The sequence below is a fragment of the Ahaetulla prasina genome, chromosome 6 (genome assembly GCF_028640845.1).
Source record: "Ahaetulla prasina isolate Xishuangbanna chromosome 6, ASM2864084v1, whole genome shotgun sequence".
In the NCBI taxonomy this organism is placed as follows: Eukaryota; Metazoa; Chordata; class Lepidosauria; order Squamata; family Colubridae; genus Ahaetulla; species Ahaetulla prasina.
The window spans coordinates 69812056-69830623 of NC_080544.1; the positions used below are offsets into that span (position 1 = coordinate 69812056).

General features: G+C 39.4%; 1 protein-coding gene across 1 annotated transcript; it reads right to left on the reverse strand.

Annotated features, from left to right (window-relative positions):
• Nucleotides 1-4769: 4769 nt before the first annotated feature.
• NEU4 (neuraminidase 4) lies at nucleotides 4770-9668 on the reverse strand. The gene is made up of 3 exons (XM_058189212.1): nucleotides 9468-9668; nucleotides 7143-7398; nucleotides 4770-5830 (listed from the first exon to the last, which is right to left on the reverse strand). The coding sequence occupies exons 1-3, from the start codon at nucleotides 9666-9668 to the stop codon at nucleotides 4770-4772; spliced, it is 1518 nt and encodes a 505-aa protein (XP_058045195.1).
• Between the last annotated feature and the right edge of the window lie 8900 nt (nucleotides 9669-18568).

The following is an 18568-nucleotide window of genomic DNA, read 5'->3' on the forward strand; positions in this document are numbered from 1 at the left end:
TCCTGCTCAGTTCTGGCCAGCATGGCAAATGCCTTTAGAATAGAATAGAATAGAATAGAATAGAATAGAATAGAATAGAATAGAATAGAATAGAATAGAATTTTTTATTGGCCAAGTGTGATTGGACACACAAGGAATTTGTCTTGGTGCATATGCTCTCAGTGTACATAAAAGAAAAGATACGTTCATCAAGATACAACATTTCCAACACAATTGATGGTCAATATATCAATATAAATCATAAGGATTGCCAGCAACAAACTTACAGTCATACAGTCATAAGTGGAAAGAGATTGGTGATGGGAACGATGAGAAGATTAATAGTAGTGCAGATTTAGTAAATAGTTTGGCAGTGTTGAAGGAATTATTTGTTTAGCAGAGTGATGGCCTTCGGGAAAAAACGGTTCTTGTGTCTAGTTGTTCTGGTGTGCAGTGCTGTATAGCGTCGTTTTGAGGGTAGGAGTTGAAACAGTTTATGTCCTGGATGTGAGGGATCTGTAAATATTTTCACGGCCCTCTTCTTGATTCGTGCAGTATACAGGTCCTCAATGGAAGGCAGGTTGGTAGCAATTATTTTTTCTGCAGTTCTAATTATCCTATGAAGTCTGTGTCTTTCTTGTTGGGTTGCAGAACCGAACCAGACAGTTATAGAGGTGCAAATGACAGACTCAATAATTCCACTGTAGAACTGAATCAGCAGCTCCTTGGGCAGTTTGAGCTTACTGAGTTGGCGCAGAAAGAACATTCTTTGTTGTCCTTTTTTGATGAAGTTTTGATGTTAGCTGTCCATTTTAGATCTTGCGATATGCTAGAACCTAGAAATTTAAAAGTTTCTACTGTTGATACTGTGTTGTCTAGTATTGTGAGAGGTGGAAGTATGGAAGGGTTTCTCCTAAAGTCTACCACCATTTCTACGGTTTTGAGTGTGTTCAGTTCCAGATTGTTTTGGTTGCCCCACAAGGCTAGTTGTTCGACCTCTTGTCTATATGCGGATTCATCATTGTCTCGAATGAGACCAATCACTGTTTGTCATCTGTGAACTTCAGTAGAAGGCGGGAGAAGGGGGGGACTTCCACCTCTGCCTTTTTTTCCCGAGAAGGAAGAACCCTTTTCAGGCCAGATATCCAAATTGATAATTAATGACAATGAATAATTTACAGCATTGATTCCGCCCCCTCCCCAAAGAGGGGAGATGTTGACAAATATCCCATTCAAGATTTAGAAAGGAAGAAAAGGAAATTGTAAAAGCGCTCTGTTCTCACCCCTGTCCATTTCCCAGTTCAAAGGGAAGCACTCCTGGTTTTTTTTATTTTTTGCAAGGGGAAGAGTTAGTTGCAATTAATTTCTTAACCAAAAGCAACAGATAGTAGCGCTTCAGTTTGTTTGTTTATTCTTTTCTTCCCAAGACGTTTGTGCAGATTTCAGGAGGGGGTGGGGATGCATACCAACCATCTTCTAGCCCAATAAAAGATTTGTAAGAATCAGTGGGAATTCTTACACACTAAGAAAACCCATTACGGCATAAACTTTCACTGCCCAGACATGGGTGGATTAATTAACTGGTGCTTTAGTTGATTCTTTAGCAGACAAAACTGAGAATCTCTGGGTGCAAGTTAAGATTTAATTTTAATCCTGTTGCTTCCCTCTGTATGGGGGGTGGGAGGAGAAATGAAGATAAAGTGGTGTGTGTGTGTGTGTGTTATGCTGCTGTAAAAGTATTTTCCTTTTAAGATTTAATTGTTAAGCATTTATAACACATATGCCTCTGAAAAAACATAAACCTCCAATCAATTGCTTCCTTCCTGCATTAAGATATAAATCCTTTATAAATCTTTATCCTTCCACCCCATTTCCTCCAGGAATTGGCATGTAACTATCACAAACTTCCAGAGCAATCCACACACCTTTTGTGCTGTTAATAGGGGAGCAATTAGGTGGCCAATTAGGAAGACAAAAGGAGGAAAAATATAACAAAAGATAAACACTGCCAAGAAAGGAATCTGTCTGTTGCAGAAAGATGTAATCTAAGTTTATTTATTTATTTATTTATTTGTTTGTTTGTTTGTTTGTTTGTTTGTTTGTCACAATAGTATATATAAGCATGTATGGAATAACTATATGATATATAAGCATATATATAATCATAAATATGTAATAACTATATGAAATTGGATACAATCAAAGGAAACATTAGGACAGGAATGGTAGGCACGTTGGTGCTCTTATGCACGCCCCTTTCAGACCTCTTAGGAATGGGGTGACGTCAATAGTAGATAGTTTTTGGTTAAAGCTTTGGGGATTTTGGGAAGAGACCACAGAGTCTGATAGTGCATTCCAGGCATTAACAACTGAAGTCATATTTTCTGCAATCAAGATTGGAGCGGTTCACATTAAGCTTAAATCTATTGTGTGCTTGTGTACTGTTGTGATTGAAGCTGAAGTAGTCTTCAACAGGAAGGACGTTGTAACAGATGATTCTATGAGTTAAATTCAGGATATATGACTGAGTTTTACAATGTAGTTAGATTATATGACTAGAGTAATTAGAATATTAAGAACTAAGACTTTAGTGGGTATAAGAAAGGACTCAGAATCATCTCATGTTTCGTAGAACTTGCACAAGGTGGGGTTGGACAGTCTGGGGCTGGAGGTCCCCTGTTGTGGGGGCCCTGCCAGTTAGGGTTGAAGGGAGAAGCTACACAGGCTGAATCTGCTCAGGAGCACACATGCACACACTTACTATTTGCTATAACCAAATCTTTGTTTTTTCCTACATGATTGAAAGATTTTACTTCTGTCCCAGTTGAAATTAATTGTGCTTGTTTCTGCCCATTTCCCCAATTTCTCAAGATGCCCTTGAATCTTGAGAATGCCCTCTAAGGCATTTGCTATCTCTCATATATTTATTATTTACATTCTAGACAGTTATAAATATTTTGAACAACTCAGGATCTAACCTTGGTGATATGCCATTTGACATTTTCTTTCAACACAACACACAGTCATCTTTCGTGCCTATCAGTTCTTTGATAGCTGCCTTATCTGAAAGGGATTTTTCCTAAACATGAATCTCTCCAAGTTCTCTTTAGGAAGCGCTACTATCTGTTGCTTTTGGTTAAGAAATTAATTGCAACCAACTCTTCCCCTTGCAAAAAAAATAAAAAATAAAAAACCCCAGGAGTGCTTCCCTTTGAACTGGGGGAACAGACAGGGGTGAGAACGGAGTGCTTTTACAATTTCCTTTTCTTCCTTTCTAAATCTTGAATGGGATGTTTGTCAACATCTCCCCTCTTTTTTTGGGGGGGGGAGGAATCAATGCTGTAAATTATTCATTGTCATTAGTTATCGATTTGGATATCTGGCCTGAAAAAGTTCTTCCTTCTCTCTCAAAAAAAGCAAGAGGTGGAAGTTCCCCCACTTCTCTCGCCTTCTGTCTCCCATTTCACCAAGGCTCTTCCTTCCTTCCTTCCCCCTCTAGCTGATTTATTGGGCCCTAACTATCCCTTTGTTGTTGTTAGTTGCAAAGTCGTGTCTGACCCATCGCGACCCCATGGACAACATTCCTCCAGGCCTTCCTGTCCTCTACCATCCTCTGGAGTCCATTTAAACTCATGCCTACTGCTTCAGTGACTCCATCCAGCCACCTCATTATCTGTCGTCCCCTTCTTTTTTTGCCCTCAATCTTTCCCAGCATTAGGCTCTTCTCCAGTGAGTCCTTCTTTCTTATTAGGTGGCCAAAGTATTTCAGTTTCATCTTCAGGATCTGGCCTTCTAAAGAGCAGTCAGGGTTGATCTCCTCTAGAACTGACTTGTTTGTTCGCCTTGCAGTCCAAGGGACTCGCAGAAGTCTTCTCCAGCACCAGAGTTCAAAGGCCTCAATTCTTTGGCGCTCAGCCTTTCTTATGGTCCAACCTTCACAGCCATACATTGCAACTGGGAAAACCATAGCTTTGACTATACGCACTTTTGTTGGCAGGGTGATGTCTCTGCTTTTTAGTACCCTGTCTAGATTTGCCATAGCTTTCCTCCCCAGGAGCAAGCGTCTTTTAATTTCTTGGCTGCAGTGTCCATCTGCGGTGATCTTGGAGCCCAGGAAAATAAAATCTGTCACTACCTCCATTTCTTCACCATCTATCTGCCAGGAATTGTCCCAGGTGTCGAAAAATCCGGGATGAAACCTCCTTCTGTGTATGGGCTTCGGTGAAGCATGTGAGAGGGAGTGGCCATGGTCGATGTGCCGGGGCAAAAAGCTGGGGGCGGGACCAGCCGAGGAGGAAAGTTTGTGGCTAATAATGCAGAGGCAAAAACCTTGAGGAGAAACAGGTAAGGTGAAGGGTTCGAGCCGAAAAGTCCTAGACCCATAATGGGATGCATTTCTTTGTATATGGAAAGAAAACATGACAGTATGTTTTGGTGTCAAGAAAATAATAATAAAACCCCCACAACTTTAGAGAGGAAAGGAAATGAAACCAGAATCTGCACTGTAAACAAATGTATCCCTTCTTCCATTTAGCCAGCAGATGGCAAACCCAAGCTAGCCTTCTTAAACATATTCTGGAATATTTCTATAAATGACCTAAGCTCTCAGTCTCCTAGCAAAGCCAAAGAGATGTGACTTTGTAGTTACATGCATCTTGCATTAATTTATCTGAATTTTGCAATCCAATTCTACTCTGCACATAATACGTACACAATTTTATTCAAAATACATTTCCCAATGTTTATGATAGGATGAGTGAGATTTAAAAATATCTAGGTTATATCTCAGTTTAAAAGATGGCACACTTTCCCCCCTTTCTCTTTCTACCCTTTGAGGATTGCTTCTGACTTGGGGAAGAAGTTATTGGAGGAATGTTCTGAAGAACTTCATGCAATGTAAATATGCTAAAGGATATTTGCTCGTATGGGGATTGCATCCCGTTCTCATACAGACAGGCAAATGCTGGGATCCCACTTGCTGAGAACTCTGAGTAAGGCAACTCAATGTAGGCCAAGTCTGAGTAAGCACTGGGCCCTTCATAAATAATCCAGGGTTTAGACCAGCTGTCAACATCTTTAGGAAATGTGTTGAGATATATTCCCAGGTTGTCTCGGGATGTGGAGCTTGTTGGGTGGGAGTACAGAGCCCATGTTGGGATTTCAAAATCTGATTTGGAAACTGTTTCAGCACTGTTGTGATCTTGATCAGTACCTGTCATATTCCAAGACATGGGACAAAGAGTATTATTGAGGTGGCCACTAGAAGTTGCAGTTGATGTAAGCATTTCTAGCTGCTGGTGGCATAAATAGTGATTGCACAGAGATGTAGTAAGCCATGCTGGACAAAAATGGGGCCTCTCACATATTCCAGGCTGCAATGAGAGGCCTGGCCCTTTAATAGGACATGCTTTTCTCTGGGACACTTGGATGCCATGATGTGTGCAGTAAAGTGGAGCGGGGAATCCGATGATACTTCCGTGACAACCATGAGGAGGCTCTACAAGTTGTGGTACCAGCTGCCCTGAGTGGAATACTGCCCCATCATCTGTGCTGAGTGCTTGAACCCGGAAGCCCAAAGAACTCCTAGCATTGCAGAGGAGCACATGGCTTCCATCCTCCTCATCCACTGACACCATCTGGCACTCAACAGTCTTCAGATTGGGGACAAACTCACCAAAGAACCAGCTCTGCCCATGATCATCACTGTGGAAAGCAAATGCATGTGGGGTTGTTTTGCAGAGTTTCCCAAAGCATTTTTTGCAGTCAATATAATAAGTATAGGCAGGCAAGAGCAGACGGCCTGAATTGAGCTGAATGCCATGCCCAGGACCAAGGGCAAAGGTAGCCCAGTCTAGAAGGAAAGAAGAACATCAAATCATGAGACTTGTGACATTTTGATGATAGACAAATAATGGAATTCATAAGTAGAATTGGTCATGTTTTATCTGATAAATCACACATTTCAGAGGGCAAGAACCTTTTTTTCCTCTTATTAATAAAGATTATAATGGGCAGGTTAATGTCAAACTGTATTTGCAATTTTAAAAAATGTGTGGGACTGCCTTGTTCATGGGGAAAAAGTTTAAGGTTTAAATATATTGACAGTTTTACTTTTCAAATTTTGCTAAAGCTATTTCAGCACTCACAAGATAATTTGTATTCATGTGCATGTTGTTTCTTGCTTCAATTTGGCAAATTCAGTATCACTGAATTTGTAGTATAATTAGAAAGGGTTCTAGTGAGTTGCAGTAAAGTAGTTTGGAGGCACTATGTGACTCTGAAGCCAAAGGTTGCACACTTCAGATATGTAGTTCATGATAATTTTAACTGGCAGATGGGTCATTTATAAAGAGACAAAAGGGAAGAGTTATGAACACAAAAGTCAGGAAACAGGTGATATACCTGTACAATAAGATGACAAAAACCTCCAGACATCTGCTCCTTTTGGCTCCTTAATAACAGTCCATTCTGGGTCATGTTCTCTGGAGTAAGGGGCAGTGGTGGGATTCAAGTAATTTAACAACCAGTTCTCTTCCCTAATGATTTCTTCCAACAACCAGTTTGCTAAACTGCTCAGAAAGTTAACAAACGGTTCTCCCGAAGTGGTGCGAACTGGCTGAATCCCACCACTGGTAAGGGGGCATAACTATGGAGAAGATGGAACACAACTGCCTCTCCCATATGGATTTATTGGAAGAATTCTTTCTGGAGTTTTTATCTTTGTGGCCTATGGCCTTTCTTTTAATGACTTCCTCTATCACCAAATATGGTTCCACTCTGTTCTGCTTTCAGAGAATTAGCTTACTGTTTGACAGAGATGGACAGACTCCCAATCACCCTTACCCAATTTTTTTCCAACATTCTTTTGACTTTAAAAGAGTAAAAAGGACATTTTGTGACTATTATCTATCCAGTATGTAAAATGAGCAGAACAATGATGTCCTTATCCTAACTGTGACCTGGTTAATCCGTTCTGTCCAATGGGATGGAAACGCTTTCCTTTAGTTTCCTAAAGCCTAAAAGAAGGTAACTAAAATCTTGATAAAGTCTAACAATAAACCTATGAATGCAACAAGATTCTTCGATGTTTTTGTTATTCTTTGATAGCATACCCCATCTCAACTTTGGTCTCTCTTTTTTTAGATACTATTAAATTTCTGTACCTTGGATGGACATGCCAATTACTTCCTCCGTGAGATCAGTCACATGACTCCAGTTGATGCCCTGGTCAGAACTAAACACATAGCAGAGACGAGCAGCATTTTGACCTGTGACAATTTGGAAGACTTCAGAAGTCCTGCCCAACACAGCAATGAAAAATAGGAAAACCATGCCAGTGATTTCATCATAGATGGGACAAGGGTTCATAGATCGATGGTGGATCAGTGTTGCTGTTTCAATGGTTTGCATATCTTCCCACTGGCAAAAAAAGACACCCAAAGAACTTAGGAACCTCAGATTTATCTTTCTTGTTTAGCTAGAACTTTTATGTTGCTTATTTTGAGATGGGACCTCATTAACTTGTAATTTTGCTATCTTCTATTTATCACTCATAGTTGGTGAGTTAAAGTAAGGTAAGGAGACTCAAGATAACCTAAATGAGGTTTATTTTAGGTAAGATTTCAAAATGTATATTAAAACTCATAAGTTTTCTCATCTAAGAATAACTATGCATATGAATAATTAGATTATTACCTATGTTTTGCAGAATTATTTGTTATAAACAGAGTTATATTGCTGTCATAAATATCATAATTGGTTACGACCAGAAGAATATGTTTATACTTTTGGATCAAGGGTTTTTTGTCTCTTCTGATTTTTTCCAGAAGAACATATTCTGTACATGCTTTTTACTAACTTAGCCTGTTTCCCCCAAAATAAGACATCCCCTGATAATAAGCCCAATTGGGCTTTTGAGCGCATGGCAATAAGGCCAAGCGCTTATTTCAGGGTTCAAAAAAATATAAGACGGAGTCTTATTTTTGGGAAAACACAGTATTAGACAGAAATATCAACCTTGAAGAACAGCAATTCTATTCCCCTTTGCTTATAAATCTAAAAGCTTCATCTTCCAAATAGTAAGCCAGATAAAAACACCTCTAAGAATGCTGAGCGATCAAGTATCACTGAATAATGGCTCAACTGTTGGTGGGATGTACTGGAACAGTCTTCTTTGTCCTCCTGACATCAACAAAAAAAGCAGCTGACAGGGTGTTTAAGTTAACACACGTGGAGGAGAATGAGGTAGCAAGCTCTTTTAAGAATGAACAAAACAAAATATTCATTCAGTAACTCTGACAAGTAAGGACTGTACATCATTTACCAATGAGGAGAAGGAGCCTGAAATAATAGTAGCCTGCTTAAATGCATGATTTCCTCAAAACAGATGGTCCTTGACTTTTTTTTTTTTTTTTACATTTATATCCCGCCCTTCTCCGAAGACTCAGGGAGGCTTACAGTGTATAAGGCAATAGTCTCATTCTATTTGTATATTTACAAAGTCAACTTATTGCCCCCCCAACAATCTGGGTCCTCATTTTACCTACCTTATAAAGGATGGAAGGCTGAGTCAACCTTGGGCCGGGCTTGAACCTGCAGTAATTGCAGGCTGCTATGTTCTAATAACAGGCTCCTTACAGCCTGAGCTATTCCGGCCCTAACAACAGTTCATTTAGTGACTGTTCAAAGTTACAACAGCACTGAAAAAATTGGCTTATGGCCATTTTTCACACAACCATTGCAGCCTCCCCATGGTCACATGAGCAAAATTCACATGCTTGGCAACTGATTCCCATTTATGATGATTGCAGCACCTTAGGGTCCATGATCCCCCTACTGTAAACTTCTGACAAGCAAAGTCAATAGGGAAACCAGATTCACTTATCAACTGTGTTATTAACTTAACAACTGCAGTGATTCACTTAACAACTGTGGCAAGAAAGGTCATAAAATGGGACAGATTCACTTAACAAATATTTCACTTAGCAACAGAAATGTTGGGCTCAATTATGGACATAAATTGACGACTACTTGTACATTTCTTGGTTAAATGCATGGTTTTGTCAATAAAATTTTGCAGCAGTTCAACCTTTTGGGAAGGGTGAGATTTTGGTCATTTTTAAATTATTTTTTTGAGGAGCCACCCATTGTGAATGGCACAAGGTTGTTGAGACTGAAAAGTGCAGGATGTGAAAGCATGTAATAACTAGCCATTGTGTATGTGGATTGACTCTATTATCAAGCAATGAAGACTAAATTAAAACAAATGCTGACTATTATAGTCCTTTTCAGCTGGTATTAACCATGTAGGCTGGGACCAAGTCCTAGTTTCTCTCCTTGTCATCCCAGCACAGCAACAGATTAGTGAAGTATTAGGAAGCAGTACCAGTATGGAGACAAATATTCATAAGAGACACCCTCCTGCTTTTGCCCCTAATCTCTAGTCCTGCTATCCAAGTTTGGGAAAAGCTGCTTTTGCTTTGTCTTACCTGCACAGAGTTCATGTAGAAAGTACCCCTCCTTAGCACCAGTAAATTGGCATCAGCATCATCCACACTAAGCCGCTGTTCTGTAAAAGCCAAGACCTTGGCTACAGATGGGATATAGAGCAATGCTGGCACTCGGTATGTCATTCCACTTGTTTCCTTTTCAAATAAGACAGTTCGACCAGGAAAATGGCGAGTGCCCATTGCAGCTACAATTCAAGAAGAACATCCAAAGCACTGAACAGAGAATTTGGATGCCAGGTATATTTATATTGCAGACTTCAACTATCTTAATAATCATCCTATCTGTGAATACATTTTGACTGTAACTAGAGACTCTGATCAAATATGCAGGGGTAAGGACATCCTTTCATTCATCACTGATTACATTAAAAATAGGTTTGGTAAGTAACATTGGCACTCACATATATCACATGCATCACTATAATCAGTGCTACTGGAAGATTAGATGGATTAATTGATTTAAGGGTTTTCAGAAATGTTCTTAATAGCATGCCATGCACATATTTTATTTAAGCAAATATCTGGAAAGGAAATATTCTGGAAAGGAAATGAGCTGTTTAAGCAAGACATATTAATGTTTGTCTCTTCACTTGTAAGTTAAGGATAGCATTATAACCACAATATTATTCATGGAGAGGGAGAAAGAAAAGGAAGCAGAAAAATTGTATTGTAGGCTCTGGAAAATCCCTCAGGTAGAAATGCTTCCGTCAATCTGCATGAATCATGAATGTTGATCTAAAGAGTATTTACATTTTCATTCAGTCTAAACTTTAATAAATAAATTGAAGGATTACAATAATTCATCTCCCATGACCTTCCCAAAGAAATAAAATTTGGAGAGCTTTTAGATTGTGCACTGTTTTATGGGTTCTTGAGGGAAACAGAACAAGAATATGAGCACCAGATGTAGGCAATCTGACTCCCTTCAGATGCTTTGAACCAGAACTTCCATAATCTGTTGATATGGGCCAGTTTAGCCAGAAGTGATGACAAATTAATTCCAAAATACCAGATGGGCACCAGATGCGCTGTGACTCCGCACAGCATTCTCTCCCCATCCAACCCCCCAAAGGAAGGGAATATTGTATAGGAAAATGAAACAGAGGAAGCAAATTAAAATTACAGAGACAAAGTACAAAGTAAAAAGGGAAGAAACATAGGGAAACTGACAGATCAAAGAGAGCATGAGACTACAAACCTTGTTCTTTTTCTGGCTGTGCACTACCTCTGTTACCACTAAATCCACTAGTTGTTCTTTAAATGGATCTGCAGTCATTTGAATTGCATGTGTACTCATGTACAAAGGCTGCTTTCTAACCAATACAGTCTCAGCACTTTCCTCTGTTTAGTGACACCTTGTTTGTTGTGTTTCAACTCTCAAGCCCCCTCTCCCGCCCTGCCTTTTCCTCTCCCTTTGATTCAATGACCTTACTAGATGTTACAGAGAAAGCACCGAGGCAGTATTTAGTAGCTTGATCAGCAATGGCAGACAAAGACTTCATTGTCAAGAGTTCAGTGAGGATAGAACCAGTATTTTCCATGAGTAGATATTAATTGCTATAATTTCCCTATTTATTTACTAATTAAGACACTCATTTCCAGACCATGTTTACATAATTGAAACATAATTTGGTAGAAGACTCCATGAATTTTGGGTGATCATGAACAAAGATGTTCCACTCTCTAATTTTCAAATAACAATAGATTGTGACATTCCCAGTATCTGTATGATTGATCTGTTATCTAACTCTGTTTATCCATTTTCACCTAATTACAATACAAATATACCTGGCATCAACTTTTTTCTGCAAGGTCTCCAGCATATTTTCCTGAGGATGCTCTTAACTATACTACTATGAAGCTAGCATTCTTCCTATTGAGCCAGCATAATCAAATAGTAAGTTATTTGAATTTTGATGTCTTTAGCTGCTCTTTCCATCAGCAGCAAAGTCAGGTGACCCATAGTAGATAAAATCAGCTTGGCATCTATTAGCCATTTAGGGCAGATGTAATCGTGTTTCCTTTCTTATGGGCTCTAGGCAGTCTCCTATACTACAATTCTGTTTTTTCACTAAAAATACTGGGCATATCCTGGGTATTATGTAAATTAGGCAATAACTGGTTCCAACATTATTTTTGTCATGTTAACTCTTCAAAATGAGAAATATCAAAATAGTTAATAATCAGGATGTGCTAATGGAAGGGTATCCTCCTACTTCTCTTGCATTTTAGTGTTACAGAGTAGCTTGTAACATGTGTATAAACCAGTAGTGGTATTCAAATCCCGGCATTACGGGTTCACTATTGATACACGCAGGCGGTTGCTTTGCGAGCACGCGGCGCTTTTGCGCATGCACAGAACATTTTTGGTGACATCTGGCTGGGTGGGTGCAGCCTCCCACTGCCTCCACTACCAGTTTGCCCAAACTGGGGCAAACCCACCACTGGTATAAACACAAATTATAAAACATATATGTGAGCTTTCAAATATCATTGACTTTTCCTATAGTTACACTATCTTGCCTTATAGTATATATGCAAGAAGCATTGTCAACAAATTACCTGAATTTATCCTCTTGTTAAACAGTGGCACATTTGATATCATTTTTGTTTGTGAAACATGGCTGAACTCATCCCTTCCTGACTCCATTATCTCAAACAAAGAATATCAAGTCTATCAATCAGATCGTGAAAACCGAAGAGGTGGTGGAGTGGCTATCTTTTACAAAAAGTCACTGAATCTAAAAAATATCCAAGTAGCACATAAACTTTCTCTTCCTGAAACTATTGTATGCGACCTATCCCTTGACACTACTCTTCGATTCTTACTATGCTACAGAGCCCCTGACTATGACATTACCCATGCAAATATGCTAACCTCAATGCTAACATGGGCTACCTCCTGCCCATATCCTCTCATCTTCCTGGGTGACCTAAATCTACCTCTCATTAACTGGATAACTAATGAATGTTCAGCTGACCCAATCCATACTACACTATACAACGCTGTTACAAACCTAGGTCTTGAACAACTTGTAACTAACAATACAAGACTCAACAACTGCCTTGATCTCATCTTCTGCAACAATTCAAACTCAATTTACGGACTACAAATTAAAGAACCTTTTTCCAACAGTGACCACTGCATGATTGATTTTCGTCTCAATATACGTCCATACTTAAATCGTCATAACAACAGTATTCCCAACTACAACTTCAAAAAAGCCAATTACGACCTTATAAACAACGATCTTTAATTTCTGGACTGGCAAAATCTGTTTGCAACCTGCATAACCGCTGAAGATCACTATAGAGTCTTCCTACTTGAAATCAATAGAGTCATTAAACTATATGTACCACAAATGACCACCATGATCAGGAGAAACAAACTACCCATATCAATAAAAAAGCTTCAATCAAAAAAAAAAATCCCTCTGGAAAAGAAACAAAAAAGGCTATGTTGCAAATTTCAAAAACCGCTACAGAAATATATGCAACCAAATAAAAACTGAATGCACAAATTACCACACCAAGCAAGAAGAGAACCTTCTACGCACAAATTCCAATCGTGCCTTTTATAATTTTGTTAACAATAAACTTAAAGACTCAAGATCCATCCCACCACTAAAAGATTCTAACAACAAAGAATGCAATGACGAAACAGTTAAAGCAAACCTCTTCAACATTTTCTTTGGCTCAGTTTTTGTTAACTCCGATAACACATATCCGACATTCCACAAACGTACCAGCAATGATTCTGATGACTTAACTCATATAGATTTCACAGAAGATAACATTGGAAAAGTTCTTCATAACTTAAAACCATCGCTTTCTATTGGACCCGATGGACTATGTACATACTTCTTAAAAAAACTTTCCATTAATATAGCTGAACCCCTAAGTATTATTTTTGATAAAGCTTTCACTACCAGTTCCCTTCCCAAACTTTGGTCACTAGCCACAGTCATCCCTATCTTCAAAAAAGGAGACCCCAGCTTAGTCGAAAATTACAGACCGATCTCTCTTTGCTGCGTCACCTGCAAAGTCATGGAATCAATCATCAACCAATCCATTACCTCACACTTAGAAACTAACAACCTACTCTCCAATAAACAATTTGGTTTCAGGAAAAAATTATCATATAACTTACAACTTCTCCACTGTAAAAACATATGGACTACAAATCTTGATCAAGACAAATCAATAGATGCAATCTACATAGACTTCTGCAAAGCTTTCGACTCAGTAGTACACGATAAACTTCTCCTAAAACTAACATCCTATGGCATCTCAGGACCCCTTCACAAATGGATATCTGCATTTCTGTCTAACAGACAACAAGTGGTCAAAATTGGCAATGCTTTATCAAATCCTGTTCCTGTCAAGAGTGGTGTTCCTCAAGGCAGCGTCCTTGGACCAACACTCTTTATACTATACATTAATGATCTTTGTGACCACATCGCAAGTAATTGTGTTCTCTTTGCTCATGATGTTAAACTATTTAATACCACAGACAATACTTCTATCATTCAAAGCGACCTTGATCATCTAACCGCTTGGTCTAAAAATTGGCAGCTCCAAATTTCATCCAGCAAATGCTCAGTCTTACATATAGGAAAAAAGAACCCAAACACTAAGTACATACTAGATGGACATTACCTTACAGATGACCCCCATCCCATTAAAGACCTTGAAGTTTTCATGTCAAATGATCTAAGTGCCAAAGCCCACTGCAACTACATAGCAAAAAAACCTCTAAGAGTTGTAAACCTAATCTTGCGTAGCTTATTTTCCAAAAACACCATACTACTAACCAGAGCATATAAAACATTTGCTAGACCAATTCTAGAATACAGCTCGCCTGTTTGGAACCCTCACCACATCTCTGACATCAATACAATCGAACGTGTCCAGAAATATTTTACAAGAAGAGTTCTCCATTCCTCTGAAAACAATAAAATACCTTATCCCACCAGACTTGAAATCCTAGGCTTAGAAAGCTTGGAACTCCGTCGCCTTCGACAAGACCTAAGTTTAACTCACAGAATCATCTATTGTAATGTCCTTCCTGTTAAAGACTACTTCAGCTTTAATTGCAATAATACTAGAGCAACTAATAGATTTAAACTTAACGTCAACCGCTTTAATCTAGATTGCAGAAAATATGACTTCTGTAACAGAATCATCAGTGCTTGGAATACTTTACCTGACTCTGTGGTCTCTTCTCATAATCCTAAAAGCTTTAACCAAAAACTTTCTACTATTGACCTCACCCCATTCCTAAGAGGACCATAAGGGGTGTGCATAAGCGCACAAACGTGCCTACTGTTCCTGTCATATTGTTTTTCTTTTCTTCTTCATATATATATATATATATATATATATATATATATATATATATATATATATATATATATATATATATATATATATATATATATATATATAACTCCTAATATTTACTCAAATATGTGTTTATATACTATATAATCTTTTTGTATGATACCTACATATATTGTTGTGACGAAAATAAATAAATAAAATAAATAAATAAAAAATATATAGTATATGCTATGTGCTATCATCTATGACTTTCACTTTGTTTTTTGTATGTATACTGAGAAATTATGTGTCGAATCCGAAATTGACATACATGCAGCCATTTTAGTTAGCTTTATATTATACTTGTGGGGTGCCGCAGGGATCGATTCTCTCGCCCCTCTTGTTCAACATCTATATGAAGCCGCTGGGTGAGATCATCAGTGGCTTCGGTGTGAGGTACCAGCTGTACGCTGATGACACCCAGCTGTACTTTTCCACACCGGGCCACCCCAATGAAGCTATCGAAGTGCTGTCCCGGTGTCTGGAGGCCGTACGGGTCTGGATGGGGAGAAACAGGCTCAAGCTCAATCCCTCCAAGACAGAGTGGCTGTGGATGCCGGCATCCCGGTACAGTCAGCTGCAGCCGCGGCTGACTGTTGGGGGCGAGTCATTGGCCCCGATGGAGAGGGTGCGCAACTTGGGCGTCCTCCTGGATGAACGGCTGTCCTTTGAAGATCATTTGACGGCCATCTCCAGGAGAGCTTTTTACCAGGTTCGCCTGGTGCGCCAGTTGCGCCCCTTTCTAGACCGGGATGCCCTATGCACGGTCACTCACGCCCTCGTGACGTCTCGCCTAGACTACTGCAATGCTCTCTACATGGGGCTCCCCTTGAAGGACATCCGGAGACTGCAGTTAGTCCAGAATGCGGCTGCGGGTGATAGAAGGAGCCCTCGTGGCTCCCGGGTGACACCTATCCTGCGCAGACTGCACTGGCTACCTGTGGTTTTCCGGGTGCGCTTCAAGGTGTTGGTGATCACCTTTAAAGCGCCCATGGCATAGGGCCGGGCTATTTACGGGACCGCCTTCTGCTACCGAATACCTCTCACCGACCCGCGCCTCACAGAGAGGGACTCCTCAGGGTGCCGCCAGCTAGGCAGTGTCGTCTGGCGACACCCAGGAAGGGCCTTCTCTGGGGCTCCGCCTCTGGAACGAGCTCCCCAGGACTTCGCCAACTCTCGGACCTTAGAACCTTCCGTCGTGAACTTAAAACACACTTATTCAGGTGCGCAGGACTGGATTAGATTTTTTAGTTTTTTAAATTTTAAATTTTAAATTTTGTACTGATTTTAATTGGTTTTGTTATTTTTAGTTAAATTGGCCGGTTAAATATTTCATTTTAAAATTATTTTAAATTTATTGTCTATCTATGTATTTTAATAAGGCTGAGTCCTTCGGGAGAAGGGCGGTCTAGAAATTTGATTAATAAATAAAATAAATAAATAAAATACTCATTTATTCCTTTTCTTTCTCTCTGTTTTGTTAGGGGTTTTCTGGGGGTATTGCCACATTCTTAAGATGGGAGGAGGGAATAGATAATGAGCATTGCTTTGGGTAGGTGACCTTCTTTCCTGTGGGAATGGAGGCTGTCCTTACTGAGAGCTGAAGGTGGAGTTTGATGACATCAGGCAATGTTGATTTTGCCTTTTTTGGGAAATGTGACCTTTGTGGGATGTTTCTACATTTCAATATTATGTGGTGGAATTCTGGTTTGTATCAGATCCGGAATTATAACAGTCTTTGCCAATTTGATGCTTACCTAAATAAAAAAAATGTTTTGAAAGATGGACTTTGCTTATTTCTTTTTTGAATGGGTTTCATCACTTGAAAATTTAACATTATACACTAGAGACAAATTCCTTGTGTTTCCAGTCACACTTGGCCAATAAAGAATTCTATTCTGTTATGTTCTGTGCTGTGCTGTGCTGAATTATCTCTGAGATAAAAGAGATTCCACTGAAGTTCATACTTCATTGTCATTGATCAAAATTCAGATACTTGGCAACTGACTCATATTTGTGACGGTTGCAGTGACCTGGGGCATATGATCCCCTTTTGTGAAGCCAAATTCACTTAACAACCATATTACTAACTGAACAACTGCAGCAATTCACTTAACAATCGTGACAAGAAAGGAAGTAAAGTAAAATGGAGCAAAATTCACTTACTATCTTGCTGAGCAAAAAAATGTTGGGCTCAATTGTGATCGTAAGTCAAGGACTTCCTGTACTATTATTGTTATGTCCAAGTACAGGTAGTCCGTGACTTATGCCCATAATAGACCCCAAAATTTCTGTTGTTAAGTGAGACATTTGTTGTGAGATTTATCCCATTTTATGACCTTTCTTGCCTCAGTTGTTAAATGAATCACTGTAGCTAATACATTAGTCACCGGGTTATTAAGTGAACCTGGCTTCCCCATTGACTTTACTTGTCAGAAGGTCACAAAAGGGGACCACATGACCTTGGGACACAGCAAGTCCTAAGTATGAACCAGTTGCCAAGCACCTGAATTTTGGTCACATGATCATAGAGATGCTGCAAAGGTCGTAACTGGATAAAACAGCCATAAGTCAATTTTTTCAGTGCCATTGTAACTGACAGTCACTAAATAAACTCTTGTAAGTTGATGCCTACCTGTACCCAGTGGTGGGATTCAAATAATTTAACAACTGGTTCTCTGACCTAATAACCAGCTGGGTAGGTGTGGCTTGGTGGTGATGTGACTGTGTGGGCGTGTCAACTCAACATCACTCATGTCAATGAGCACTTTGCCTTAGTTGTTACAATGTAATAAGGATTAACCAGAGAGGCAGTTTCTGTAAGCAGGGCAGTAAAGATTAGGCTAGAAACATCACCAGAATGTTTCTTTCCTGCCTTCCTTACAGGATTAGCCCTGTAAAGTCGGAAAAAACAAAGTAAGATTTCTTCCAACAACTGATTCTTCTGAACTGCTTAGAAAGTTAACAACCGGTTCTCCCGAAGAGGTGCGAACTGGCTGAATCCCACCACTGCCTGTACCTATCAGTCCTGTAGTGTCAAGAAACAGACACTATGGGGATTCCAGAGTGCTATTTATATTGTTAGATATTGTAACAAAATCTTGAAAGTCTATCTGAGTTTCTTTGTGTGTCATCTTAAATAGAACAAAATCAAGGCAAGGCTATTTTGAATTTCTTTCTCACTCGTTTCTATCTCTGGGTTGTGTAATCTTTTCTGCAAGTTACTCCTTAATGGTACTTTTGTATCTTCTATTTCCAAATTCCTTTACAATACTCCAAAGTTACCTTTATTGGAACGGGGGCTCAATTGTACACCTGCAATTAAGCCAGCTGGGGAATTCTGGGAGTTGAAGTCCACACATCTTAAAGTTGCTGAGGTTGAGAAACATTGATCTACGTAGACAGATCTGCACTTGAAGCAAAAGGATCCACTGGTAATTCCATGACTTTTGGGGAGGGGCTGGCAATTGTAGAAGGTTTTAATGTGTCCCTGTTATTTATATGGATGGGGAACATCCATTTCAAGGCAGTTGCTTTCTTTGACATTTATGATACACACATGCCCCAAAACATCCAAGCAGCATGTTTCTTTACATGAGGAAAAAGGGTTAGGGGCACAGTAATAGGTTTAACTGCTTGGTAAGTTGCCCTACAACTAAAAAAGCAAAAAAGACAAACCACAGAGTAATAAAAATTTG

Excerpts from the sequence above, each read along its gene's own strand:
- NEU4 (XM_058189212.1), bottom strand. The coding sequence starts at position 9,668 with ATGGGCACTCGCCATTTTCCTGGTCGAACTGTCTTATTTGAAAAGGAA. Across the intron at positions 7,399-9,467 it reads TCTACATGAACTCTGTGCAG|TGGGAAGATATGCAAACCAT; the intron begins GTAAGACAAAGC and ends TTTTTTTGCCAG. Across the intron at positions 5,831-7,142 it reads AATTGGCATGTCCATCCAAG|ACTGGGCTACCTTTGCCCTT; the intron begins GTACAGAAATTT and ends CTTTCCTTCTAG.